General features: G+C 42.5%; 1 protein-coding gene across 1 annotated transcript in view; it reads right to left on the bottom strand.

Moving 5' to 3' along the window:
• ULK1 (unc-51 like autophagy activating kinase 1) overlaps positions 1 to 27492 on the bottom strand; it is a 102122-nt gene extending 74630 nt beyond the window's left edge. The window contains exons 1-3 of the mRNA XM_040416261.1: positions 26831 to 27492; positions 24331 to 24423; positions 24214 to 24255 (exon numbers count right to left, since the gene is read on the bottom strand). Coding sequence (XP_040272195.1) covers positions 24214 to 24255; positions 24331 to 24423; positions 26831 to 26920 — 225 coding nt within the window. The 5' untranslated portion in view covers positions 26921 to 27492. The remainder of the gene's footprint in view (positions 1 to 24213; positions 24256 to 24330; positions 24424 to 26830) is intronic.
• Between the last annotated feature and the right edge of the window lie 275 nt (positions 27493 to 27767).

The following is a 27767-nucleotide window of genomic DNA, read 5'->3' as shown; positions in this document are numbered from 1 at the left end:
GTAGATGAAACTCAGGCAGATGGTCCCATGTATACAATGAAGGGGCCACAATGATCAAACAGGCGCCAGAGCCTCCTCAAGTAGCTGATCGGAAGGGGTGTCGAGAGTCAGCCCCCCATTGATCGGCATATTGCTGGTACTAGTAATATTAGTAATGCAGATCAATGAGATATATAAGGGGGCATTTACAATGATAATGACGTTACCTTACCTACCTATGACCAATTTTCACCAAAGATAAATAATACTTTTATTACTGGGAGAATATAGTAATATGTATATCAAAATAGCCAAGGTATGCAAAAACAGAAACGCTATGTTATCAGTGAACGGGATCTTAGAGCAACTCATGACTGGTAACCAGAAAAGTCAAATTGGCTCATAGAGTAGCAGAACGGTGTTAAAAGGAACGTCTCATCATGACAAGACAGCCCTATTAAACCAAGAATTGTGGTGTAGCTCAACTGATCATCACAAGTCTGGCTCCAAAGACCTCAGCAAATAGCTAAAAACAGCCAAAATCTTCCCCCGCTAAATAGATTTTGTCGGGTGAAGATTTAGCCATGGCAGGGGTAATGTAGGGTTAGAGGACAGCCATTTAGATGATTGTCCATTTAATACATCTGTAAGAGCGAAAGCCACTGCCTGGAACCCTCCTCTTTGATGTCCACATAACCTAATAGGGACAGCCACTTCAGGGAATTACACCATGCTCTCCTGAATCCATAACACAACATGAACGACTTGCCTCTAGTGCTTTCGATATTCAGTTAAATATCAGTATTTTAAAAGCATGCTAAACTACTGTGACATTTGAAAGAACATATATTGCTTTGCATACCTGAAATACCACAAATTAAAAAAAATAAATAACTGCTAAACATTTTTGATACATTTCTTGGATAGAAAACTTCTAAGGGTACTTTTTACACTTGATGAAAACAAACCCTATCTTACTGGGTCAAAAGTAATAAATGTTGGGCAACCCTCTCAACAGAATATATTACAACAAAAATGGGTGACCTTGTTAAAGCTTAATTTTCAATCAAGACTAGATATAAAATAGCCCATAAGTACAATAATAGACAAAAATATGTGCTGCACGAATGTGCCTAAATTACCAGTGCTCAGTAAAAGAGGAACAGTCTTACCACAGTCTTTCAAAGTGGAGCCACCATTGGGGTCTCCATGATTCAAGTGCTGGGTCTCTGACCCTTATCTAACCCTACTTGACCTGGGCTTATACCTGTCAGAGGAGCACCATGATCACCCTATTGAGGGTGACCCCAGTGGATAAATAAAACTCACCTATCTGGGTATCCCTACCAATTCCCCAATGCAGCCTAGTGACTGCCCAGCTTCGTCAATAGAGGTGGGGGGAGACCATACGCACCTCTAACTTCTGCTAGTGACACCAGGCGAACCTATGTCTGGTGCCGGCTTCCAAATCCTGCACTATACGTCTGATGCTCTTACTACTTAGACTCAGCCTGGATTGATGGTCCCCTGATGATCTGGCGACGGCCAGTAAAACGCGTAGGGACGAACAGGTCCGACACTGGGGTCTCCCCCCACCTCTATTGACAAAGCTAGGCAGTCACTAAGTTGCATAGGGGAATTGGTAGGGATACGTTTTTCCGGATGACACCAGAGAGACGGATCCGGTGTTTCAAAATGCTATCCGTTTGCATACGGATTTCCGTAAGTGTGAAAGTACCTTAAGTAGTTCATTGGTATTTGTTAAAATTTACTTCCAAGGAACTCAATTAGCTAAAGCACCAACCGGCATGGGCCATTCCATAACCAAGGAGACTGCAAAAAAATATGTACGACGATAGAATTGTCCTGTCAACGTGATTGGAGAAGAGAGGACAAGAAGACCAGACATATTCGGAGCTCCACCTCTTAAGGTACATTCATTGCGGGAGAATAGAACACTCATTATTTTTATTGGGGCTGTATTACACCAGGCAGACGACTGTCGGGAGGGAAGCGTTTCTTCCCAGCGATCGTCTGTTCGTCAGTGGAGACCGCTGCTGTTACATGCAATCTCCTCCACAGTATGGGGAGGAGCGATCGCTATGCCATCGTTCTTCCCCATACAAAATCATTGTTTGCCAGCAGCAGATCGTGATTACACAGCATGACGTGCCATCAGAAAGTGATGATTTTTAAACCTTCTGAAAGAGTCCAATTGCCCGATCGGGTAATCAGCGGCAGTATCGCACAGGCTGAGTGTTCCTACGAACGCTTGTCAGCGATGATCTGCCCGACAATCGGCTGGCGAAATACAGCCCTTACATTTGTAGCTAATATCACAGGGCACATAGAAAATTCTCTGACGATAATGTCAAAGACGTACTGAGACAGCAAGTGATGACAATGTCTGTAAAGCGCTGTGGGATATATAAGGGAGTAAAATAAAGAAGAAATAAAAATAATGGCAAACACAAGAATAACAAGTTATAAAACTAAATTTAGAAATGCAAATAGAGTAGATTGTTAGGCACTGCTGCCAACGAGGAGGAGCCGGTTCTAAGTCTGCAAAGCTACTTCTTTAATAAATAGGATCTGGGCTACTTAAGTCTTCGTTGTGTCTGCTCTGATGTTTGATGTGAATTACAGCTGACCTAAATCCTCCTGCTTGTCCTCATGCTACCCGCTCTTTGTAAACAAAATAAGGTCACAGTCTTGTCAATCGAATGCTGCGAGGTAGAGCTGGGATCCAGGTGCTATAAGGATACCTCCGAGCTCTTCGATAACTGCTATCTGAGTTAATGTATAGAAAGTGCCTACACCAGGCTACAAGTGCCGTCATTCTGTTACACAGATGTTCCCGCGGAAAACAGACCATGACCTATTGCTCAAACATTCCTTGCTAATACAGGAGCAACACAAGAAAGTCTTGGACTACCTAGTATGATAAAGCTGATCATGCAATAGGCGGCCAGCAATGTATCTGGAACTGAGGAGATCCAATAAGTGGCAAACTCTACACAATAGACAATCATCTGATACGACAGTGTTATGTCCTGCTGTTCACCTCTAGAGCTGTCCATAAGACATTAGAAGGTTTTTTAGGATCTGCTGACCATCTAAGCCTATGGAGCTAGCAGACCCTAGGCTGAGGACTGCAGACAAGGAACATATAGATTGACACAGTTGAGTATTTCCGATCCGATCCCTTTATTTCAACCTGGAATATGGCCCTCTAGGGGGTTGTCACATCACCTTAATTCAAGGTATTAATGGGACACTTGCCAACAGTTATTGTATTTCACGCTTGTGACCAGTATAAGGATATTCCTTCAGTTGGTACAATCCCTTGTAAGTTTCGCAGTCCGTGTCTGATCTAAGTGGATAAATGTATTCTTTTCAAAGCAAAAAAGTTTTTTAAGATTTTAAGTGCACCCGCCACTTCCCCTACTCAAGTATAGAGGCTAGAACCATGTAGTAAAACCAACCCAAAATATCAGAAAGTGACAATATCAGTCTATATGTGGAAGGCATACTCTCCCACCAGATCAGACATGCAGAGATACATCTGCACGCTGGACGGTCGGACTCATGCACTCTACTCAATGGGAACTGGACCGATGTCTTGGAATCCTTACCGCCCAAAGTTCAGATGCCTGGACAACCTCTTTAAAAAGGACCTGTCTTGTCACCAGCAGCCTCTTTTACCTTCAGCCACCACTGTGCAAATTTCTCCACTGTCTATTTTTCCTAGGTCCCCCGTCCCCCCCATTTCTGAACAATAATTGCCGTTAGTTTTGGCTCCCAATATACGGCACTAATTAGGTGGCTTGATTCTCCACGTTGCAACATGGTCCATGATTCTAAAACAGAAATATCAAAACCAATCAAATAAAAAAATTCTCTGCCGCTGACCCTTTGTTCTTGGAATCAGTGGGCCGCCAGTTCACACACTCCCGCTATCTTCTGACGCGTTACAATCACATGGAAAAGTATGAGAAACAAATGAATGTCTTTAAGGAGTTTTTGTTTTCCAGCACTGTAAATACAGTGTAATACATCATCACCATAAAACTATAAAAGAGTGTAAAACGTTTGTGCTCTGCAGTGGAAAGTGTCCTATTGTCTCTTCAACTGTATATGATGTTGTGGACCTTAACATAGTAACAAGAGCTGCACTTCAGTCCGCCACATGTCACTGATAAATCATTAACTCTTCACATAGCCAGCAGTACACAGCAGGCATTGTGAATGGGGAAAAATCCCTAAAGGGTGGGGTCCATGTTGTTCACCTGCGGCAGAGGGTCACTGGGGTCAGGTGTATGCAGCAGCTGTCGCCGCAAGCTAAGCTATATACCAGTTGCTATTTATTTCGTTTTCTACAACATTGTATTAGCAGTTCTCGTTTATTAAAGGGAACCTGTCACCACGTAATGCAGTGCAGTCTGCAGGCAGCACATTATAGAGCAGGAGGAGCTGAGCAGACGTATACAGTTTTATCAGATTCATTGAATTTGTGTGTGTGTGTGGGTGGTCTTATTGGTGGTCTATATACACACACAGGCTATCTGCACACGTGTGGGGGTTTCAAAACAGAAAATACATTTTTTTCCCTGAAGATTTCTGTGCTTTTCCACACCAAAAACCACATGTGTTACTTAGGCAGATCTCACCCTTGCATTGAAAAGGGTAAAATCCGCACAAAAATATTGCACAATGAACTGACATGTTGCAGATTTCATAATCCACATGGAAGGACAATTTCCTCAAGGAAAAAAAGCTGAGAGTATATGAGATTTGTCTAATCTCATTCACTTTGCTGGTGCTGTATTACACTTGTCATCTGCATGGTGTGCAGGTAGCCCCTTTACATGGCCTGATGTAGCAGGCGATTGTCAGGAAGGGTAGCGTCCCTTCCCAGCAATCGCCTGCTCGTCAGTAAAGGAGACCGCTGCTATTACATGCAGCGATCTCCTCCACAGTATGGGGAGGAGAGATCACTAATGCCATCGCTCGTCCTCATACAGAATCATTGTTTGCCGGCAGCAGAGGCTGTTTAGACGGCACGATCTGCTGCTGGCAAACGATGATTTAGGTGTTCGCATGAAAGATCCAATTACCGGATGAATGAACGTTTCACGCATTCATTGGGTAATCTGCGCACCTTTACACAGGAAGATTATCGTACCAACACTCCTTAGCGATAATCTGTCCGAACATCAGGCAGTGTACATGGAAAATGCTCTCAGTCACTGATACGCAACAAATATGAATATTATGCGTGAGCTAAGATTTCACATTTTGATTGGGGTTGTCCTTTAAGACCTGTTACACTGAACAAGACCTCATGTATTCCTTGCAATACATGCACAAGATCTGATGGGCAACTTTCAGGAGTCAAGTTGCTTTCGAAGGGCAGCGATATAAAAAGTCATGGCGGCTCTCATGTGCTTATAGATCTACACTGAACAAAAATATAAACGCAACACTTTCGGTTTTGCTCCCATTTTCCATGAGCTGAACTCAAAGTTCTTCCTCATATACAAAAGACCCATTACTCTCAAATATTGTTCACAAATCTGTCTAAATCTGTGTTAGTGAGCACTTCTCCTTTGCCGATAATCCATCCCACCTCACAGGTGTGGCATATCAAGGTGCTGATTAGACTGCATGAATATTGCACAGGTGTGCCTTAGACTGCTCACAATAGAAGCCCACTCTGAAATGTGCACAGTTTTGCCTTATGGGGGAAGGGGGGGTCAGAAAACCAGTCAGTATCTGGTGTGGCCACCATTTGCCTCATGCAGTGCAACACATCTCCGTTGCGTACAGTTGATCAGGTTGTTGATTGTGGCCTATGTAATGTTGGTCCAGCCTTCCAATCATGTATGATATGTGACTGTCACGTTTGACAATACAAGTTTAGCTGGTTTTCATACTGTGTCCCGTGAGCAATGGAATTAATGCTGGAAACATGACTTGACGGGATGTGATAAAGTGAGTGATGGCTGAAGAATGCCACGTCTCATATCACGGAGGTAACACTTAGATTAGTCATTAACAAAAATATAATTACACCAACCGGACTAAATAACACCTTATAATTCCACTGCTGTCAACACCTCTGGGCTATCCTGACAGATGGCACATAAGAACAATAGTCCAGCCTGTAAGACACAATGTCTTTGTTATCTAGACTCCGTCATGACGCTATTAACCATTTCATAACTAAGAACATGGTCGTGGTGATGCTCATCTTCATACGCCAATGCCTTTCATGTTCTGTTTGTAGGTGTACTGATAGCCTAGGTCACTACATAGGTGAAACATAAAGGCGTATAACAGCAAAAAGTATAAAAAAAATATCCTTTATCAGTTCAGTTGGAAATCCATGTAACACTATGGGGCAGATTTATCATTACAACTAAAGTAATAACTGGGATGGGGCAACTACAGTACCCTGAAAGATTATCAAAATTAGGGTTATTCACTTTAGAATAAAGACGACTGAGGGGAGATCTAATTACTATGTATAAATATATCAGGGGTCAGTACAGAGATCTATCCCATCAGCTATTTATCCCCAGGACTGTGACTGTGACGAGGGGACATCCTCTGCGTCTGGAGGAAAGAAGGTTTGTACACAAACATAGAAGAGGATTCTTTACGGTAAGAGCAGTGAGACTATGGAACTCTCTGCCTGAGGAGGTGGTTATGGTGAGTACAATAAAGGAATTCAAGAGGGGCCTGGATGTATTTCTGGAGTGTAATAATATTACAGGCTATAGCTACTAGAGAGGGGTCGTTGATCCAGGGAGTTATTCTGATTGCCTGATTGGAGTCGGGAAGGAATTTTTATTCCCCTAAAGTGGGGAAAATTGGCTTCTACCTCACAGGTTTTTTTTGCCTTCCTCTGGATCAACTCGGCCTTATGTGCTATGTTACTATGTTACTTACATCTTACTCCACTTTTACATATGTCCAAAGTCAGTTTTGGCTAAGTCAGATTTATTAATGGTCCTTTAATACTGTGATAAATGTGGTTTGACGATAGCAGATTATCCTTCAGTAAGCAGCTTTACAAAAGTCGCACGTCTTTACGAAAAAGTCGCACATCTTTACGAAAAAGTCGCATGTTCTATTAAAAAGTCGCATAAGATAAGCATGGTCCTCACTGGAGTGAAATTGCAAAATTTTTAGCGCCTTTTTAAAAATTTTCGCAATAGTAAATCTTTCTACAGATTCATTTACATAAGAAAACACGCCCACTTTAAGAAAACTGGCGAGCATAGCGCAGAGCCAATAAAAGTCGCAAATTTTTGCGCAGTTTTAGCGATTGAGCAAAAATTTGTGTTTTTTTCACTCCATTATTTTGACTTGAGCTAATCATAAATGTGGCCCTATGTCTGTAGCACAAATACAACACATTTTGGGCGGAAGTCCTTAATTATAGCTATGATTAGGGGCTTCCATCTGAAACATCAGGGGTGCCTGTTCTACACACATATTGGGTCAGTTATTAAACTGGTGTAAGGTCGAACTGGCTTAGTTGCCCATAGCAACCAATCAGATGCCACCTTTCATTTTCCAAAGGAGCTGTCAAAAATGAAAGGTGGAATCTGATTGGCCAGTTCTACTTTACACCAGTTTGATAAATGACCCCATAGAGAAGAAGCACTTACAGCATTAGGCCTCCTTCATATCTCCAGCTGCCTGATCCGATGCAAATGCTGGCTATTGGCCGGATCACCGCTTGACCTCATTGGAGTCAATAGGGATCAGGCAGGCTGCTCTTTGCCGGAACAGCCTGCTCGATCTCCTAATGGCGAGCAATAACCAATCAATTCCTTTTGACTGGTTCTCCACACACATTCTGATGTGCCTCTAACAAATAGATAGATCACTTTTATATATCTTTATAGACTTTATATAGCCCAGTGCGTCTCTAATAGAAATGTTCCAATGTAATGAATGTCTGTCATGGAGCTGTCTGGGGAAAATGAGCTATTATACTATAAAAAGTAACAGTATTCTGGCCTACGTCTCCAGCCAAGTGTTTCTTAGAAGGGACGACTGGCAGATGTCCTGTCCACTGGTAGAAGCTATTAGACACAGATACTTACCCAATTAACAGGACTGTCACATTGAGCAATGCCATCAGATAACAGGATTGCTCCTGCTCGGGATCGGGACTATATTTACAGCACCGGATCACGCTTCAGTTAGCACAGGGTTTATACACATGTAGCTGCTTTTGTTCTAAGGCTGTGTTCACACTACCAGATCTGTCACATGACAGAGATGCTCCCCAACAGACCCTTTTGAGTCGTGGCTGTCATGTTCCATTACTCTTCCTGTCAAATGAAATGGAGCGGCAGACGGAGCCTCTGACGGTAGTGTGAACACAGCCTAATGTTATTTCTAACCACTTGGACCTGTCACCAGTTTCAAAAATGCAAACTGTCCACCTTACCTTAATCCCGATGGTCCCTGCAGTATGGCAGGTTTTTTTTTAATGCTCCTGTACCTCCACCCTGTTCCTGACAATTGGCCCCCACAATTTATTTCACCCTATATTTAAATAGCATGCAGTTTGCCAAGGGGGTAGCAATTGATTCACTTGGCCTGAGGAAGAGCTATCCAATCATCCACAAACAGTGTAAGGGCAGCCTGGTATCCTCAGAGGACCACCAGGATTTAGGTGAGGTAGTGACAGGTCCTCTGTACCAAACTAATGGATTATCCACAGGGCAGGCCTTCAATATCAGACTGGCAGGGGCCTCTGCCAGATGTTTGGGAGTTGCTCCAGCACCAGAACTACACAGATTCGTCCATTATGTAGTGGTTGAGCGGGTTACCGCAGAGCTGCTCCCATTCATTTCAATGAGAGCAGTGCTATAGTAACCAGGATTGTTACCTGCTGTGGCTCAGCTCAGGAATCGGTGACTACAGTTTATCTACAGTGCCCACAGAGAGTCTGGGGATGTCTAAGACACGCCTCCTGTCTCGTAATTGGTTCACACTGCTAGTCCCTCCCTCCTCCCTGCAGCTCTGCCTCCTCAGATTGGCGGCTGTGTATGAACACAGGAAGTCATGATCTCCAGTACATCATGGGCCGAATGATTATACAATGTAGGCTACTAACCTACAAGATGATGATCAGGACACTGCTGCAGATACACTGAGGGGAATGAAGCTTTGTAAGTGGGGGGCTGGAGGGTTGCTTTAAGATAGGGACCACCAGGGAGAATCAACCATGTTGGTTCACAATATCATTCATCCCAAATCTAGATTGTTCTTATGTCACTATGTGTTACAGTATTTCCATTTTCTGTATTGTGTCTCAATGTCGATATAAAGACAGTAACCGAGAAGGAATACATCCTGAGACCACAGCTAGAGATGTGCAGTCTTCACTACTCTACTAATAATGTATCACAAGTCTAGGTCTGTAAAAAGTAAAGATTAAAAAAGCTGCCATCAGGTTTGGAGTAATAGAAAGAAGCTGAAAGTTAAAGGGGGACTCTGGTAACTGAAAATAATCCCCGATCCACAAGCTTTTAGATTGGAGAGGGTACTAGCGATCACAACAACAGGGGCTCCGTAACCCGCATAGCCCATCAGGCTGAGCATGCGCACTGCTGCTCCATTCATCTCTATGGGACTGCCGGAGTACTTAGATACTCTAGCCAGCTATCACTGGCAGTCCCATAGAGACGAATGGAATGACAGAGGCGTTCTAGACCTACCACCTAGTTCATTTCGTTGGGCCTTTAGGGGCATGAGACCCCCACTAATTGAATGGTTAGGGATAGGATAGGGGAAAACATGCGGTTACTGTGGTGGTGGTGGTATGGCATTTACGTAAGCTCAGGACACGGAGTTCACAATCTCACCCAGGCTCATTCTATACAATCAGACTGCAGCAAAACCTCGTTCTACAATAACAGTGATTCACTGGACAAACACTACAGAAAGTAAGAACGCCCGAAGGTGACTAATGACGCCATTCACATGGCCCGCGCTCTGAAGGCCTGACGTAATATTCATATTCGTTGCATAATAAGAAAGGTCCGGGCACCTCTTACTAATGCACTCGGGTGCCATTTGTACCATAGCTGAGGACTGGCGTCACTTCCTTTGTTACTAATGAGTCTATTCTCCAGCAATACTGTTTTCTCTCCACACATTGATATGTATAGTATATAGTACGTTAGATGGACAGACAGATGGATGTCCCATTTCTTAAACAGTGCTCTGAATATCCTTGTTCTCCTACTCAGTAACCTACGATATGGTGGTGGGTAACAAGGCTGGGGATTCAGCACCATCATTCGAATTGTACTGAAACCTTAAGGTTCCCATACACCTTAGGCTACTTTCACACTGGCGTTTTGGCTTTCCGTTTGTGAGATCCGTTCAGGGCTCTCACAAGCGGTCCAAAACGGATCAGTTTTGCCCTAATGCATTCGGAATGGAAAAGGATCCGCTGAGAATGCATCAGTTTGCCTCCGATCAGTCTCCATTCCGCTCTGGAGGCGGACACCAAACGCCTGCAGCGTTTTTATGTCCAGCTGACGAAGCGGAGTCAAACGGATCCGTCCTGGCACACAATGTAAGTCAATGGGGACGGATCCGTTTTCTCTGACACAATAGAAAACGGATCCGTCTCCCATTGATTTTCAATGGAGTTCATGACGGATCCGTCTTGGCTATGTTACAGATAATACAAACGGATCCGCCCAAAACACGAGTGTGAAAGTAGCCTTAGATAGCTGCTGGCCAAACAAGTGGTCAGACTGGCCGAGTGTGCATGTGGTTATCTGGTTACAGCTCATCTGTTAGAACAAGGATTGAGCTTGTTGAAATCCAACATGCCTGATCCTAATTTCCCCTGACATCTACATATTAGATGATGGGAAGGTCCCACTGGCATTGGTCTAGTGTGTACTTGCATCTTAAAGGGGTTTTCTGAGACTTAAATACTGATGACCTGAGTGACAACACATTCATTGGTCACATGGCCTAGGCCAGTGGTGGCGAGCCTATGGCACACGTACCAGAGGGGGCATGCGGCTCTGTGTGGGCAGTGAGTAGGGTTGCCATCTCTGCACTATTATTAATGAACGATTCCACTGTGGAGCGCTCATTAGTGCAGCCTTTGCCCCCTCTTCTGCTTGTGTTAAAGAAAACACATAAAACTCACCTCATCCATTTGATCGCACCGCGGGGACTCTCGCTGATGACTGGACGCGCAATCATATGGATGAGGTGAGCTTTATTTATTTTTTATTTTTGCACAAGAAGAGTGAGGAAGGGGGCATTAAAAATACTGTGGCCTCTAATGGGGGCATACTGGGAGCCACTAATGGAGGAAAAATAATATTGGGGGGCCACTCATGGGGGCATTCATTTTATTGGGGGCCTTATTAATATTGGGGGCCACTAATAGGGACCTTATTAATACTGGGGGCCACTTCTGGGGAATACCAGAGGGGACAGTGATTTTGCTGGGGCCTGTGTTATGCCACGCCCCCACAGCTTAACTTGGCCGGTATTTTTCAGTCTTCAGGTTAAATTGTCGTGTTGGCACTATGCGATAAATAAGTGGGTTTTGGGTTGCAGTTTGGACACTCGGTCTATAAAAGGTTCCCCATCACTGGCCTAGGCACAGCTCAGACCCATTGAAGTGAATGGGGCTGAGCGTGATACCAAGCACGGCCACTATACAATGTATGGCGCTGTGCTTGGTGAGAACAGAGAAGGCCGCGCCGCTCACAGAAGCGCTGGTGCCTTCTCAAACAGCTGATCGGCAGAAGTCCCGGGAGTCCAGAGGATAGGTCATCAGTATAAAAATCTCGGAAAACCCTTTTAAATATTAAATATATAACAGGCACGCTGGTTCTACCAGGCTATGGAAGATGGAGGACGGCTCTCAGGATCTCAGGACCAGGCATCTCCTGGTATACATTTTCTATTGGTGTCGTTTTGGAGATGGATGAGACTTCAGGGGACTTTGAGCCTCCCAGCTGGAGATCAGAGGACTAATATGCACCAGTCATTATCTAGATCTGCTTAGGTATTTTACAGAGGATTTCAAATAAAAGTACAAAGTACATTAAAGGGAACCTGTCATCAACTTTATGAAGCCCATACTAACGGCAGAATAAAGTAGAGACAGGTGAGTTGATTTCAGCGGTCTGTCATTTATAAGTTAAAAGTAAGTGGTTGCCGAGAACCAACTTCGCAATCATTGCAGACTAGGCCTGGAAAAGAGTCCCGGCCACCTGAGAAGAGTCATGGTTATCCATGAATTCCTGCTCTCCTGCCCACCTGCTGATGACGGACAGGCTTCTACCTAGTTTTCTCCCTTTCTCTCTAGGAGAGAACTGCCAACCATCAGCAGATCGGAGGGGAGAGCAGGAGATTAGGAATAACCAGGACTCTTCTCAGGTAGATTTGACTCTATTCCAGGCCCGGGCTGCAATGATTATGATGCTGGTTCTCAGCAACCACTGACTTTTAGCTCATGAGTGACATACCGCTGAGATCAGCATTTCTGTCACTAATTTATGCCGCGCTCAGTGAGGTCAGCATAAAGTTGATGACAGGTTCCCTTTAAGGTATAGACTTCCGAATGAACTGTATGAACCAGCATATGGAGACAACGAGAAGCAAAGGTCAGTTAAGATAAAGTGCCCATTAGTCAAAAAAGATTATTTGAAATTATTATATAGCTTTACACTTGTAGATGTAAGACACTGTTATATAGCGTTATACTTGTAGATGTAAGACACTGTTATATAGCGTTATACTTGTACATGTAAGACACTGTTATATAGCGTTATACTTGTAGATGTAAGACACTGTTATATAGCGTTATACTTGTACATGTAAGACACTGTTATATAGCGTTATACTTGTAGGTGTAAGACACTGTTATATAGCGTTATACTTGTACATATAAGACACTGTTATATAGCGTTATACTTGTAGATGTAAGACACTGTTATATAGCGTTATACTTGTACATGTAAGACACTGTTATATAGCGTTATACTTGTAGATGTAAGACACTGTTATATAGCGTTATACTTGTAGGTGTAAGACACTGTTATATAGCGTTATACTTCTACATATAATACACTGTTATATAGCGTTATTCTTGTACATATAAGACACTGTTATATAGCGTTATTCTTGTACATATAAGACACTGTTATATAGCGTTATACTTCTACATATAAGACACTGTAATATAGCGTTATACTTGTACATATAAGACACTGTTATATAGCGTTATACTTCTACATGTAAGACACTGTTATACAGTGTTATACTTCTACATGTAAGACACTGTTATATAGGGTTATACTTGTAGATGTAAGACACTGTTATATAGGGTTATACTTCTACATGTAAGACACTGTTATATGGCGTTATACTTGTAGATGTAAGACACTGTTATATAGCGTTATACTTCTACATGTAAGACACTGTTATATAGGGTTATACTTCTACATGTAAGACACTGTTATACAGTGTTATACTTCTACATGTAAGACACTGTTATATAGCGTTATACTTGTAGATGTAAGACACTGTTATATAGCGTTATACTTGTACATGTAAGACACTGTTATATAGCGTTATACTTGTAGATGTAAGACACTGTTATATAGCGTTATACTTGTAGATGTAAGACACTGTTATATAGCGTTATACTTGTAGGTGTAAGACACTGTTATATAGCGTTATACTTGTAGATGTAAGACACTGTTATATGGCGTTATACTTGTAGATGTAAGACACTGTTATATAGCGTTATACTTGTAGGTGTAAGACACTGTTATATAGCGTTATACTTGTAGATGTAAGACACTGTTATATAGCGTTATACTTGTAGATGTAAGACACTGTTATATAGCGTTATACTTGTAGATGTAAGACACTGTTATATAGCGTTATACTTGTACATGTAAGACACTGTTATATAGCGTTATACTTGTACATGTAAGACACTGTTATATAGCGTTATACTTGTAGGTGTAAGACACTGTTATATAGCGTTATACTTGTAGATGTAAGACACTGTTATATGGCGTTATACTTCTACATGTAAGACACTGTTATATAGCGTTATACTTGTAGATGTAAGACACTGTTATATAGGGTTATACTTCTACATGTAAGACACTGTTATATGGCGTTATACTTGTAGATGTAAGACACTGTTATATAGCGTTATACTTCTACATGTAAGACACTGTTATACAGTGTTATACTTCTACATGTAAGACACTGTTATATAGCGTTATACTTGTAGATGTAAGACACTGTTATATAGCGTTATACTTGTACATGTAAGACACTGTTATATAGCGTTATACTTGTAGATGTAAGACACTGTTATATAGCGTTATACTTGTAGATGTAAGACACTGTTATATAGCGTTATACTTGTAGGTGTAAGACACTGTTATATAGCGTTATACTTGTAGATGTAAGACACTGTTATATGGCGTTATACTTGTAGATGTAAGACACTGTTATATAGCGTTATACTTGTAGGTGTAAGACACTGTTATATAGCGTTATACTTGTAGATGTAAGACACTGTTATATAGCGTTATACTTGTAGATGTAAGACACTGTTATATAGCGTTATACTTGTAGATGTAAGACACTGTTATATAGCGTTATACTTGTACATGTAAGACACTGTTATATAGCGTTATACTTGTACATGTAAGACACTGTTATATAGCGTTATACTTGTAGGTGTAAGACACTGTTATATAGCGTTATACTTGTAGATGTAAGACACTGTTATATGGCGTTATACTTCTACATGTAAGACACTGTTATATAGCGTTATACTTGTAGATGTAAGACACTGTTATATAGCGTTATACTTGTAGATGTAAGACACTGTTATATAGCGTTATACTTGTAGATGTAAGACACTGTTATATAGCGTTATACTTGTAGATGTAAGACACTGTTATATGGCGTTATACTTCTACATGTAAGACACTGTTATATAGCGTTATACTTGTAGATGTAAGACACTGTTATATAGCGTTATACTTGTAGATGTAAGACACTGTTATATAGCGTTATACTTGTAGATGTAAGACACTGTTATATAGCGTTATACTTGTAGATGTAAGACACTGTTATATAGCGTTATACTTGTAGATGTAAGACACTGTTATACAGCGTTATACTTCTACATGTAAGACACTGTTATATAGCGTTATACTTGTAGATGTAAGACACTGTTATATAGCGTTATACTTGTAGATGTAAGACACTATTATATAGCGTTATACTTGTAGGTGTAAGACACTGTTATATAGCGTTATACTTGTAGGTGTAAGACACTATTATATAGCGTTATACTTGTAGGTGTAAGACACTATTATATAGCGTTATACTTGTAGGTGTAAGACACTGTTATATAGCGTTATACTTGTAGGTGTAAGACACTATTATATAGCGTTATACTTGTAGGTGTAAGACACTATTATATAGCGTTATACTTGTAGGTGTAAGACACTGTTATACAGCGTTATACTTGTAGGTGTAAGACACTGTTATATAGCGTTATACTTGTAGGTGTAAGACACTGTTATATAGCGTTATACTTGTAGATGTAAGACACTGTTATATAGCGTTATACTTGTAGATGTAAGACACTGTTATATAGCGTTATACTTGTAGGTGTAAGACACTGTTATATGGCGTTATACTTGTACATGTAAGACACTGTTATATAGCATTATACTTGTAGGTGTGAGACACTGTTATATAGCGTTATACTTGTACATGTAAGACACTGTTATATAGCGTTATACTTGTAGATGTAAGACACTGTTATATGGCGTTATACTTGTACATGTAAGAAACTGTTATATAGTGTTATACTTGAAGGTGTAAGACACTGTTATATAGCGTTATGCTGGTACATGTAAGACACTGTTATATAGAGTTATACTTGTAGATGTAAGAAACTATTATATAGCGTTATACTTGTACATGTAAGAAACTATTATATAGCGTTATACTTGTAGATGTAAGACACTGTTATATGGCGTTATACTTGTAGATGTAAGACACTGTTATATAGCGTTATACTTGTAGGTGTAAGACACTGTTATATAGCGTTATACTTGTAGATGTAAGACACTGTTATATAGCGTTATACTTGTAGATGTAAGACACTGTTATATAGCGTTATACTTGTACATGTAAGACACTGTTATATAGCGTTATACTTGTACATGTAAGACACTGTTATATAGCGTTATACTTGTAGATGTAAGACACTGTTATATAGCGTTATACTTGTAGGTGTAAGACACTGTTATATAGCGTTATACTTGTAGATGTAAGACACTGTTATATGGCGTTATACTTGTAGATGTAAGACACTGTTATATAGCGTTATACTTGTAGGTGTAAGACACTGTTATATAGCGTTATACTTGTAGGTGTAAGACACTGTTATATAGCGTTATACTTGTAGATGTAAGACACTGTTATATAGCGTTATACTTGTAGATGTAAGACACTGTTATATAGCGTTATACTTGTAGATGTAAGACACTGTTATATGGCGTTATACTTCTACATGTAAGACACTGTTATATAGCGTTATACTTGTACATGTAAGACACTGTTATATAGCGTTATACTTGTAGGTGTAAGACACTGTTATACAGCGTTATACTTGTAGGTGTAAGACACTGTTATATAGCGTTATACTTGTAGGTGTAAGACACTGTTATATAGCGTTATACTTGTAGATGTAAGACACTGTTATATGGCGTTATACTTGTAGATGTAAGACACTGTTATATAGCGTTATACTTGTAGGTGTAAGACCCTGTTATATAGCGTTATACTTGTAGATGTAAGACACTGTTATATAGCGTTATACTTGTAGGTTTAAGACACTGTTATATAGCGTTATACTTGTAGGTGTAAGACACTGTTATACAGCGTTATACTTGTAGATGTAAGACACTGTTATATAGCGTTATACTTGTAGGTGTAAGACACTGTTATATAGCGTTATACTTGTAGATGTAAGACACTGTTATATAGCGTTATACTTGTAGATGTAAGACACTGTTATATAGCGTTATACTTGTAGGTGTAAGACACTGTTATATAGCGTTATACTTGTAGATGTAAGACACTGTTATATAGCGTTATACTTGTAGATGTAAGACACTGTTATATAGCGTTATACTTGTAGATGTAAGACACTGTTATATAGCGTTATACTTGTACATGTAAGACACTGTTATATAGCGTTATACTTGTACATGTAAGACACTGTTATATAGCGTTATACTTGTAGGTGTAAGACACTGTTATATAGCGTTATACTTGTAGATGTAAGACACTGTTATATGGCGTTATACTTCTACATGTAAGACACTGTTATATAGCGTTATACTTGTACATGTAAGACACTGTTATATAGCGTTATACTTGTAGATGTAAGACACTGTTATATAGCGTTATACTTGTAGATGTAAGACACTATTATATAGCGTTATACTTGTAGGTGTAAGACACTGTTATATAGCGTTATACTTGTAGGTGTAAGACACTATTATATAGCGTTATACTTGTAGGTGTAAGACACTGTTATATAGCGTTATACTTGTAGGTGTAAGACACTATTATATAGCGTTATACTTGTAGGTGTAAGACACTATTATATAGCGTTATACTTGTAGGTGTAAGACACTGTTATACAGCGTTATACTTGTAGGTGTAAGACACTGTTATATAGCGTTATACTTGTAGGTGTAAGACACTGTTATATAGCGTTATACTTGTAGATGTAAGACACTGTTATATAGCGTTATACTTGTAGATGTAAGACACTGTTATATAGCGTTATACTTGTAGGTGTAAGACACTGTTATATGGCGTTATACTTGTACATGTAAGACACTGTTATATAGCATTATACTTGTAGGTGTGAGACACTGTTATATAGCGTTATACTTGTACATGTAAGACACTGTTATATAGCGTTATACTTGTAGATGTAAGACACTGTTATATGGCGTTATACTTGTACATGTAAGAAACTGTTATATAGTGTTATACTTGAAGGTGTAAGACACTGTTATATAGCGTTATGCTGGTACATGTAAGACACTGTTATATAGAGTTATACTTGTAGATGTAAGAAACTATTATATAGCGTTATACTTGTACATGTAAGAAACTATTATATAGCGTTATACTTGAAGGTGTAAGACACTGTTATATAGCGTTATACTTGTAGATGTAAGACACTGTTATATAGCGTTATACTTGTAGATGTAAGACACTGTTATATAGCGTTATACTTGTAGATGTAAGACACTGTTATATAGCGTTATACTTGTAGATGTAAGACACTGTTATATAGCGTTATACTTGTAGATGTAAGACACTGTTATATGGCGTTATACTTGTAGATGTAAGACACTGTTATATGGCGTTATACTTGTAGATGTAAGACACTGTTATATAGCGTTATACTTGTAGATGTAAGACACTGTTATATAGCGTTATACTTGTAGATGTAAGACACTGTTATATAGCGTTATACTTGTACATGTAAGACACTGTTATATGGCGTTATACTTGTAGATGTAAGACACTGTTATATGGCGTTATACTTGTAGGTGTAAGACACTGTTATATGGCGTTATACTTGTAGATGTAAGACACTGTTATATGGCGTTATACTTGTACATGTAAGACACTGTTATATAGCGTTATACTTGTAGATGTAAGACACTGTTATATGGCATTATACTTGTAGATGTAAGACACTGTTATATGGCGTTATACTTGTAGATGTAAGACACTGTTATACAGCGTTATACTTGTAGATGTAAGACACTGTTATATAGCGTTATATTTGTAGGTGTAAGACACTGTTATATAGCGTTATACTTGTAGATGTAAGACACTGTTATATGGCGTTATACTTGTAGATGTAAGACACTGTTATACAGCGTTATACTTGTAGATGTAAGACACTGTTATATAGCGTTATACTTGTAGGTGTAAGACACTGTTATATAGCGTTATACTTGTAGATGTAAGACACTGTTATATGGCGTTATACTTGTAGGTGTAAGACACTGTTATATAGCGTTATACTTGTACATGTAAGACACTGTTATATAGCGTTATACTTGTAGATGTAAGACACTGTTATATAGCGTTATACTTGTAGGTGTAAGACACTGTTATATAGCGTTATACTTGTAGATGTAAGACACTGTTATATGGCGTTATACTTGTAGGTGTAAGACACTGTTATATAGCGTTATACTTGTAGGTGTAAGACACTGTTATATAGCATTATACTTGTAGGTGTAAGACACTGTTATATAGCGTTATACTTGTAGGTGTAAGACACTGTTATATAGCGTTATACTTGTAGATGTAAGACACTGTTATATGGCGTTATACTTGTAGGTGTAAGACACTGTTATATAGCGTTATACTTGTACATGTAAGACACTGTTATATAGCGTTATACTTGTAGATGTAAGACACTGTTATATAGCGTTATACTTGTAGGTGTAAGACACTGTTATATAGCGTTATACTTGTAGATGTAAGACACTGTTATATAGCGTTATACTTGTAGGTGTAAGACACTGTTATATAGCATTATACTTGTAGGTGTAAGACACTGTTATATAGCGTTATACTTGTAGGTGTAAGACACTGTTATATAGCGTTATACTTGTAGATGTAAGACACTGTTATATGGCGTTATACTTGTAGGTGTAAGACACTGTTATATAGCGTTATACTTGTACATGTAAGACACTGTTATATAGCGTTATACTTGTAGGTGTAAGACACTGTTATATAGCGTTATACTTGTAGGTGTAAGACACTGTTATATAGCGTTATACTTGTAGATGTAAGACACTGTTATATAGCGTTATACTTGTACATGTAAGACACTGTTATATAGCGTTATACTTGTAGGTGTAAGACACTGTTATATAGCGTTATACTTGTAGGTGTAAGACACTGTTATATGGCGTTATACTTGTAGGTGTGAGACTACATCCTGACACAAGTGATCTATATCTAAAGAATTCAGAGTCCTTGCGGCTGCTATCCTGGTGCCTGCAGAATACAACACACAAAGGGGAGATTTATCAAAACTGGTGGAAACGGTAACTGGTTTAGTTGCCCATAGCAACCAATCAGATTTCACCTTTAATTTTTCAGAGCCCCTTTGGAAAATGAAAGGTGGAATCTGATTGGTTGCTATGGGCAACTAAGCCAGTTTTCCTTTACACCAGCTTGATAAATCTCCCCCAAAGGCTGCAATCTGGCCTGGTAACATGTGCTAGTACTAGACAACTGCTTAAAGCACAATTCCTTACTGCTTCAAGCAAAAATACACCGACTGAATTCTACTTTATTATGTAGCTGAAATATTCAGCTATTTATTGTAGAGAAAAAACTGCATCCCGGCCCCTTTAATGGAGTCTAGGGGGCTGTTAGGAAAGATCTGAAGGGATGAACTTTGGAAGCCCCTTACTTACCCATCCCCCACTGGCTGTAAACTGACGGCAGAGAATTACAGCTAATGTTTCTCATACTATAGAAGGCTATAGGGGACCTGACTGCCTGCAGCTGCTGGCTCAGTCCAGACATAGAGGGGGAGATTCATCAGAAGTTGTGTACAGGAAAGCTGTCTTAGTCGCATCTAGCAACCAATCTGATTTCACCTTTCATTTTCCAATGGAGCTCTGAAAAATGAAACCGTGAATCTGATTGGTTGCTAGGGGCAACTAAGACAGCTTTCCTGTACACCACTTTTTGATAAATTTTCCCCAGTGGGGGACATTAACAAAGACTTAGGCCCCTTTTACACGAGCAAGTTTTCTGTGCGGGTGCGACGCGTGACGTGAACGCATTGCACCCGCACTGAATCCTGACCCGTTCATTTCAATGGGTCTGTGTACATGAGCGTTTTTTTTCACACATCAGTTCTGCTTTGAGTGAAAAACGCAGCACGTTCTATATTCTGCGTTTTTCACGCAGCCCTGGCCCCATAGAAGTGAATGGGAAGCAGGTGCGGATGCAATGCGTTTATCACTGATGGTTGCTAGGAGATGTTGCTTGTAAACATTCCGTTTTTTTATCACGCGCGTAAAAAAACGCATCAAAATGCATTGCACCGGCGTGAAAAATCTGAACGCAATCGCCGACAAAACTGACTGAACTTGCTTGCAAAATGGTGCGAGTTTCACTGAACGCATCCGGACCTAATCCGTATCGTCCGTGTGAAAGAGGCCTAACTTTTTAATCTAATTTATGATGGGGCGTGCACCTCTTTATAAATTAGGCACATCTGTGATAGCCCTTGCGCCTAATGTAAAAACTATAGCTTTTTGCTAACATTTACGCAGAGTCCTGGCCCCAGCACGGTCCCCGGTCACGACCAACTGGTGGACATGGGCAGTTAAAAAAGGGGACAAGCGACTATTTTACGTCTAAAATAGTCACAAGTCCCTTAGTAAATGTGCCCCAGTGGGGTTCACTTACTATCAGCCCTGCACCACCATAAAAAATTGGCAAGACCGTGCTTTGCGACTTTTTAAACGCCCGTGCGATAATATTTTGTTGCACAGGCATTTTTACTCTGTCCACGCCACTTGGGAACGGCAAGGAAGTGGCAGGGGCAAGCCAGGGGCCAGGACATCGACCCCGACAAATGTACCAACATTTACACCTAGAAACAGACGTAAACGTCGGTGAAAAACTGCCCCAGTCAGGGGCTGGCAAAGCTGTTACCCCAGGCGCACGGACTGACGAAGGTGCGCTAAATTATACACATCCTCCGGCCACGCAAGGGGGGGGGGGGGGGGTCCAAGACCGCAGTAAAACACCCCCAGTTTCTACAAAGAAGGACGTCTGTTCTGTTTTATTGCATAGGTTACAGAAAGTGATCAGAAGACAGGGAAATAATCCCAGCAATATCCAATAACCGGACCAGGATACCTTCACCTTAGGCCCCATGTACACGACCGTGGTTTGGTTCCGCATCCGAGACGCAGTTTTTGTGGGTCGGATGCAGATCCATTCACTCCAACAGGGCCAGAAAAGATGCGGACAGACTGTGTTTTGCGAATCGGCAATTTGCAGGCCACAAAATGGGCACGGTCGCGTGCATAGGGCCTTATTATTCTGGTGCAATCAATAGCACTTTTACCCTCTTTGTTCTTGTCAATTACTATTGGTTTCATGTATAGATGCCCACAATAAAATAACACTTGTTAAAGGGGTTTTCTGAGATTCAGATATTAAAGGGGTTGTCTCATCTCGCCGTTACTAAGGCGAGATGAGACACAGTCACGGCCACCTCCCAGCAGCAGGGGGCGATTCTGAGTAAGGGAGACTGTGCAGCTTGCTGTGCTACACTGTTTCAGTAGCTCTCATGCACGAGAATATACGCTACAGGAACAGGGAGAGCCGGAGCGTCTGCAGTTTCCTAGCCAGTTGATGGTCGGAACTGTAGTCTCGTCTCACCCTAGTAACGGCGAGATGAGACAACCCCTTTAATGACCAACCCTCAAGATAGGTCATCCATATCAGATCAGTGAGGGTCTGATTCCCTGCACCCCCACCCAGCAGATATTTGAGACCACTGCGCTTCAGTGAGCCCCGTGCCTCCTCCTAAGCCTGTGACGTCACGTTTAGGGTCCATTCACACATCCGTGTGTGTTTTGCGGATCCACAAAACACTGACATCGGCGGGATGTGCGTTCCGCATTTTGCGGACCGCACATCGCCCGCACTTAATAGAATATGCCTATTCTTGTCCGCTATTGCGGACAAGAATAGGACATGTTCTATTTTTTTCGGGATCGGAATTGCGGACCCGGAAGTGCGGGTCCGCAATTCCGGATCCGGGCAGCACATGGTGTGGCCCCATAGAAGTGAATGGGTCCGCAATTCCGTTGCGCAAAATGCGGAACAAAATTGCGGATGTGTGAATGGGGCCTTATCGATCACACCGATTAGGTACAGCTCAGTCCCAGGCTGAGCTGCGAGACAATGGACGGCGCTGTGCTGGGTAAGCTGGGAGAAGGCCGCGGCGTTCACAGGAGCGCCTTTGCCTCCTCAAACAGCTGATCAGTGGGGGTCCTGGGTGCAGACCCCTGCCTATCTCATATTGTGAGCCATCCTGAGGATAGGGCATCAACATCTTCTCTCGGAAAACCCCTCTAACAATATAACAGGAAAAGACCATTTTTATCATCACGCTATGCTACTGAAGTCATCGGCTCCCACTGATTTTCCCACTGGCCATCCTCAACAGGTTAGGGTAGGCTCACATGCAGGTTTTTGAGGCAGATTTTCCAACTAAAGCAAGAAGAAGAAGTATAACCCCCCCTTCAGATTCCTGCCTTAAATCCTCCTCCTAAAAACTCCATATGGACCCTTCGGGTACCTCCTGTACTGTCAGCACTATACCCACCCCCAGTTAAAGGGGCCGTTCACCATTGCCTAGAAGCAGCTGTGACCGTCCCTTTAAGGGGCAGCTCGGTTATATCTGACAAGCAGTCCAGAGTAGCTGACCAGGCCTGTACTTCACATGTGCACATTACTTTGTGACACCCGAGCGCCCCACATATCCCTTTGTCTGCGAGGTGAGGATCATGGAATGACTCCGCATTTCTGCTCATTTTCCATTACTTGTCTGAGGCTGCACACAAACACAACCCTCAGCCCATAATCTAGCTGGGACGGATGCCAAAAGAAGAAAGGTGTTTACAGCGCGCACGGGTCCATGGGTCTTGTAGTTTTCGCGCTAGACTCACTGCCGTAAATAACTACAACTCCCGAGAGCCTGCGCGCAGCCTGACAGCTAGGCGAGGTTTTCTTAGAATTCCGTGACGTACACACGCGAGGAACCAATGAGAACGCAGCAAACTGGAATGTCAACAAACAAGGCAGCGGCCACGTGACAGGGAACCCGGAGGGGGGAGAGAGCGCTGACTGCGGGAGGGGGGCTAGCTGTGCTGAACGAGGTGACGGTGGTCCTAACCCTCCACTACGACCGTGAAGGAATGCTGGGAATTGTAGTCTCACAATAGGTGGAGAGCCACGAATTGCGGCCACTGTTGCCGCGTTACAGACCACAAATCATTGCAACAGAAAACGTGTGTTTACCTGGAAGTCGTACAAGGCCACGATATTTTCATGTTTCAGCTCCTACAATGAGAACACACGGTTACAATAGGGCCCCGTTCACACAGATCTGCTCATCTCCACAGCACATTCTTTTACCTTCAGGATTTTGATCTCCTTCCCTAGAAGCGTCTGAGATTTGGCCAGATTTTTCTTATTGATGCATTTTACAGCAACCTCCAAATCCTGCTTCTGAAGATGTAAGACAAGACAGTAAATAACTGGACTGGTTGTGTAGTATATGGTTTATACCAAGAGTACTACTACTGACATCATCCTCTATACCAGACCGTATACACTACAACTACCCTCATCCTCTATATACCATACAGTATACACTAGGGGTACCACCAGCGCTGCTCCTGTATACCATACAGTATACACTAGGGGTACCACCAGCACTGCTCCTGTATACCCAACACTATACACTAGGGGTACCACCAGCACTGCTCCTGTATACCCAACACTATACACTAGGGGTACCACCAGCACTGCTCCTGTATATCATACAGTATACACTAGGGGTACCACCAGCACTGCTCCTGTATACCCAACACTATACACTAGGGGTACCACCAGCACTGCTCCTGTATATCATACAGTATACACTAGGGGTACCACCAGCACTGCTCCTGTATACCCAACACTACACTAGGGGTACCACCAGCACTGCTCCTGTATACCCAACACTATACACTAGGGGTACCACCAGCACTGCTCCTGTATACCCAACACTATACACTAGAGGTACCACCAGCACTGCTCCTGTATATCATACAGTATACACTAGGGGTACCACCAGCACTGCTCCTGTATACCCAACACTATACACTAGAGGTACCACCAGCACTGCTCCTGTATATCATACAGTATACACTAGGGGTACCACCAGCACTGCTCCTGTATACCATATACTATACACTAGGGGTACCACCAGCACTGCTCCTGTATACCATACAGTATACACTAGGAGTACCACCAGCACTGCTCCTGTATACCATATACTATACACTAGGGGTACCGCCAGCACTGCTCCTGTATACCATACACTAGGGATACCACCAGCACTGCTTGTGTATACCATACACTAGGGGTACCACCAGCACTGCTCCTGTATACCATACAGTATACACTAGGGGTACCACCAGCACTGCTCCTGTATACCATACACTAGGGATACCACCAGCACTGCTCGTGTATACCATACACTAGGGGTACCACCAGCACTGCTCCTGTATACCATACAGTATACACTAGGGGTACCACCAGCACTGCTCCTGTATACCATACAGTATACACTAGGGGTACCGCCAGCACTGCTCCTGTATACCATACACTAGGGATACCACCAGCACTGCTCCTGTATACCATACACTAGGGGTACCACCTGCACTGCTCCTGTATACCATACACTAGGGGTACCACCAGTACTGCTCCTGTATACCATACACTAGGGGTACCACCAGCACTGCTCCTGTATACCATACACTAGGGGTACCACCAGCACTGCTCCTGTATACCATACAGTATACACTAGGGGTACCACCAGCACTGCTCCTGTATACCATACACTAGGGGTACCACCAGCACTGCTCCTGTATACCATACACTAGGGGTACCACCAGCACTGCTCCTGTATACCATACACTAGGGGTACCACCAGCACTGCTCCTGTATACCATACACTAGGGGTACCACCAGCACTGCTCCTGTATACCATACACTAGGGATACCACCAGCACTGCTCGTGTATACCATACACTAGGGGTACCACCAGCACTGCTCCTGTATACCATACAGTATACACTAGGGGTACCACCAGCACTGCTCCTGTATACCATACAGTATACACTAGGGGTACCGCCAGCACTGCTCCTGTATACCATACACTAGGGATACCACCAGCACTGCTCCTGTATACCATACACTAGGGGTACCACCTGCACTGCTCCTGTATACCATACACTAGGGGTACCACCAGCACTGCTCCTGTATACCATACACTAGGGGTACCACCAGCACTGCTCCTGTATACCATACACTAGGGGTACCACCAGCACTGCTCCTGTATACCATACACTAGGGGTACCACCAGCACTGCTCCTGTATACCATACACTAGGGGTACCACCAGCACTGCTCCTGTATACCATACACTAGGGGTACCACCAGCACTGCTCCTGTATACCATACACTAGGGGTACCATTGTCCCTGCATTAGTCCTTGCCCGGACTTGCCCAGCTCGGAATGAATATTCAGGTTTCCTGTGAAATGGTGGGCCCTACCACTGGAGCAGGATTTCGTTTCTGCCCCCCACAGGTTCTGAGAACAGACCTGGTGTTAGGAGTTCTGCTCTGTCCCATGGCTCACATATCACACATCGGGTACTGAAAAGCAAAATCACGGTCCAGACACTGAGAAGTGACAGGTGCCCCCCCAGATCCCATCTACAGAGCTGACTACAGTCCCACTGAAACAATCACACTATTAAACCAATCCATCTACTGAGCGATCAACCACAATCCCCAGACACAGGCTACAAGTACAGCGATCAGATCGTGTCAGCAATCACACAGCAACGCACCCCTTGATACATTACCTCTTTGTGCCTGCCTCTGAACACCACAGCAAAGGCTCCATGGCCGATCAGATCCTTCCTACTGAACTCAAAGTTCCCAACCGACTCCATAGTAAATCCCCGGATCGGCCGACAATCGCGCGATCAGGTGTTGTAGATGAAGAATTTATGATAGATGGGTGTAAGGAAAGGGGGAAGGGGGACAAATCAAGAACTCAAGGCCAGCTGGAAAAGAAGGGCTGCTCTCCTGTCAACCTCCCTGCTGCTGAGGATCAGGCTCCTGAGGGTCACTTGCATGGGCTGCTGATCCCAGCACTCCCGTCCTCCCTGCTGCATGATAGGAGTAAGAGGGGGGGAATGTAGCTTTGGATGGAAGGGGTGACAGATCCCCTAGAAGAAGAGGAGGAGATCAGGACCCCCCTCTCCGGCACTGGATCTCTATTGCCATGGTGATATTCAGCGAGATGATGCAACCTGGGTCGTCCACAAGTGCCAGCAGAACAGGAGGCTTTGTTTACAGGCCTGGCCAGAGACTTCTGAGAAGGAGCTGCTGCTGCTGTCACCGGGGGAGGTGATAATAAGGCCCGCAGCCGATTGCACAGCGCAGTCCTCTGGCTGCTGAAGGGCCCGCGCCTGCGCACTGACTCACCCAGCCGATGCTTCCTACTGGGCATGCGCCGAAAGGGCCGCTTTGTTGTGTCTGTCTGTTCTGTTAGAGCTAGGTTGACTAAGCGGCGGTGGGGCAGCTGCCAGCGGTTGTCCTGAGGGGATAGCTGGACCATAGTGTGGACCAGAATATGTATTGTTCATTAGGAGCGAATTAAAACCCAGTGGAAATGTAAGGGAAGCATACTAAGAAGACAATGGGTGAGGTGAATTTTCTGACCATTAGAGGCTATGGAGCAAGTCGAGGAGAATCGGTTTTGACTAATTCAAGATCAGACGTGGAGAGTTTGCA

Source organism: Bufo bufo, chromosome 2 (genome assembly GCF_905171765.1).
Source record: "Bufo bufo chromosome 2, aBufBuf1.1, whole genome shotgun sequence".
In the NCBI taxonomy this organism is placed as follows: domain Eukaryota; kingdom Metazoa; phylum Chordata; class Amphibia; order Anura; family Bufonidae; genus Bufo; species Bufo bufo.
The sequence above is the reverse complement of the archived record's forward strand: the minus strand, read 5'-3'. Positions and strand labels throughout refer to the sequence as shown.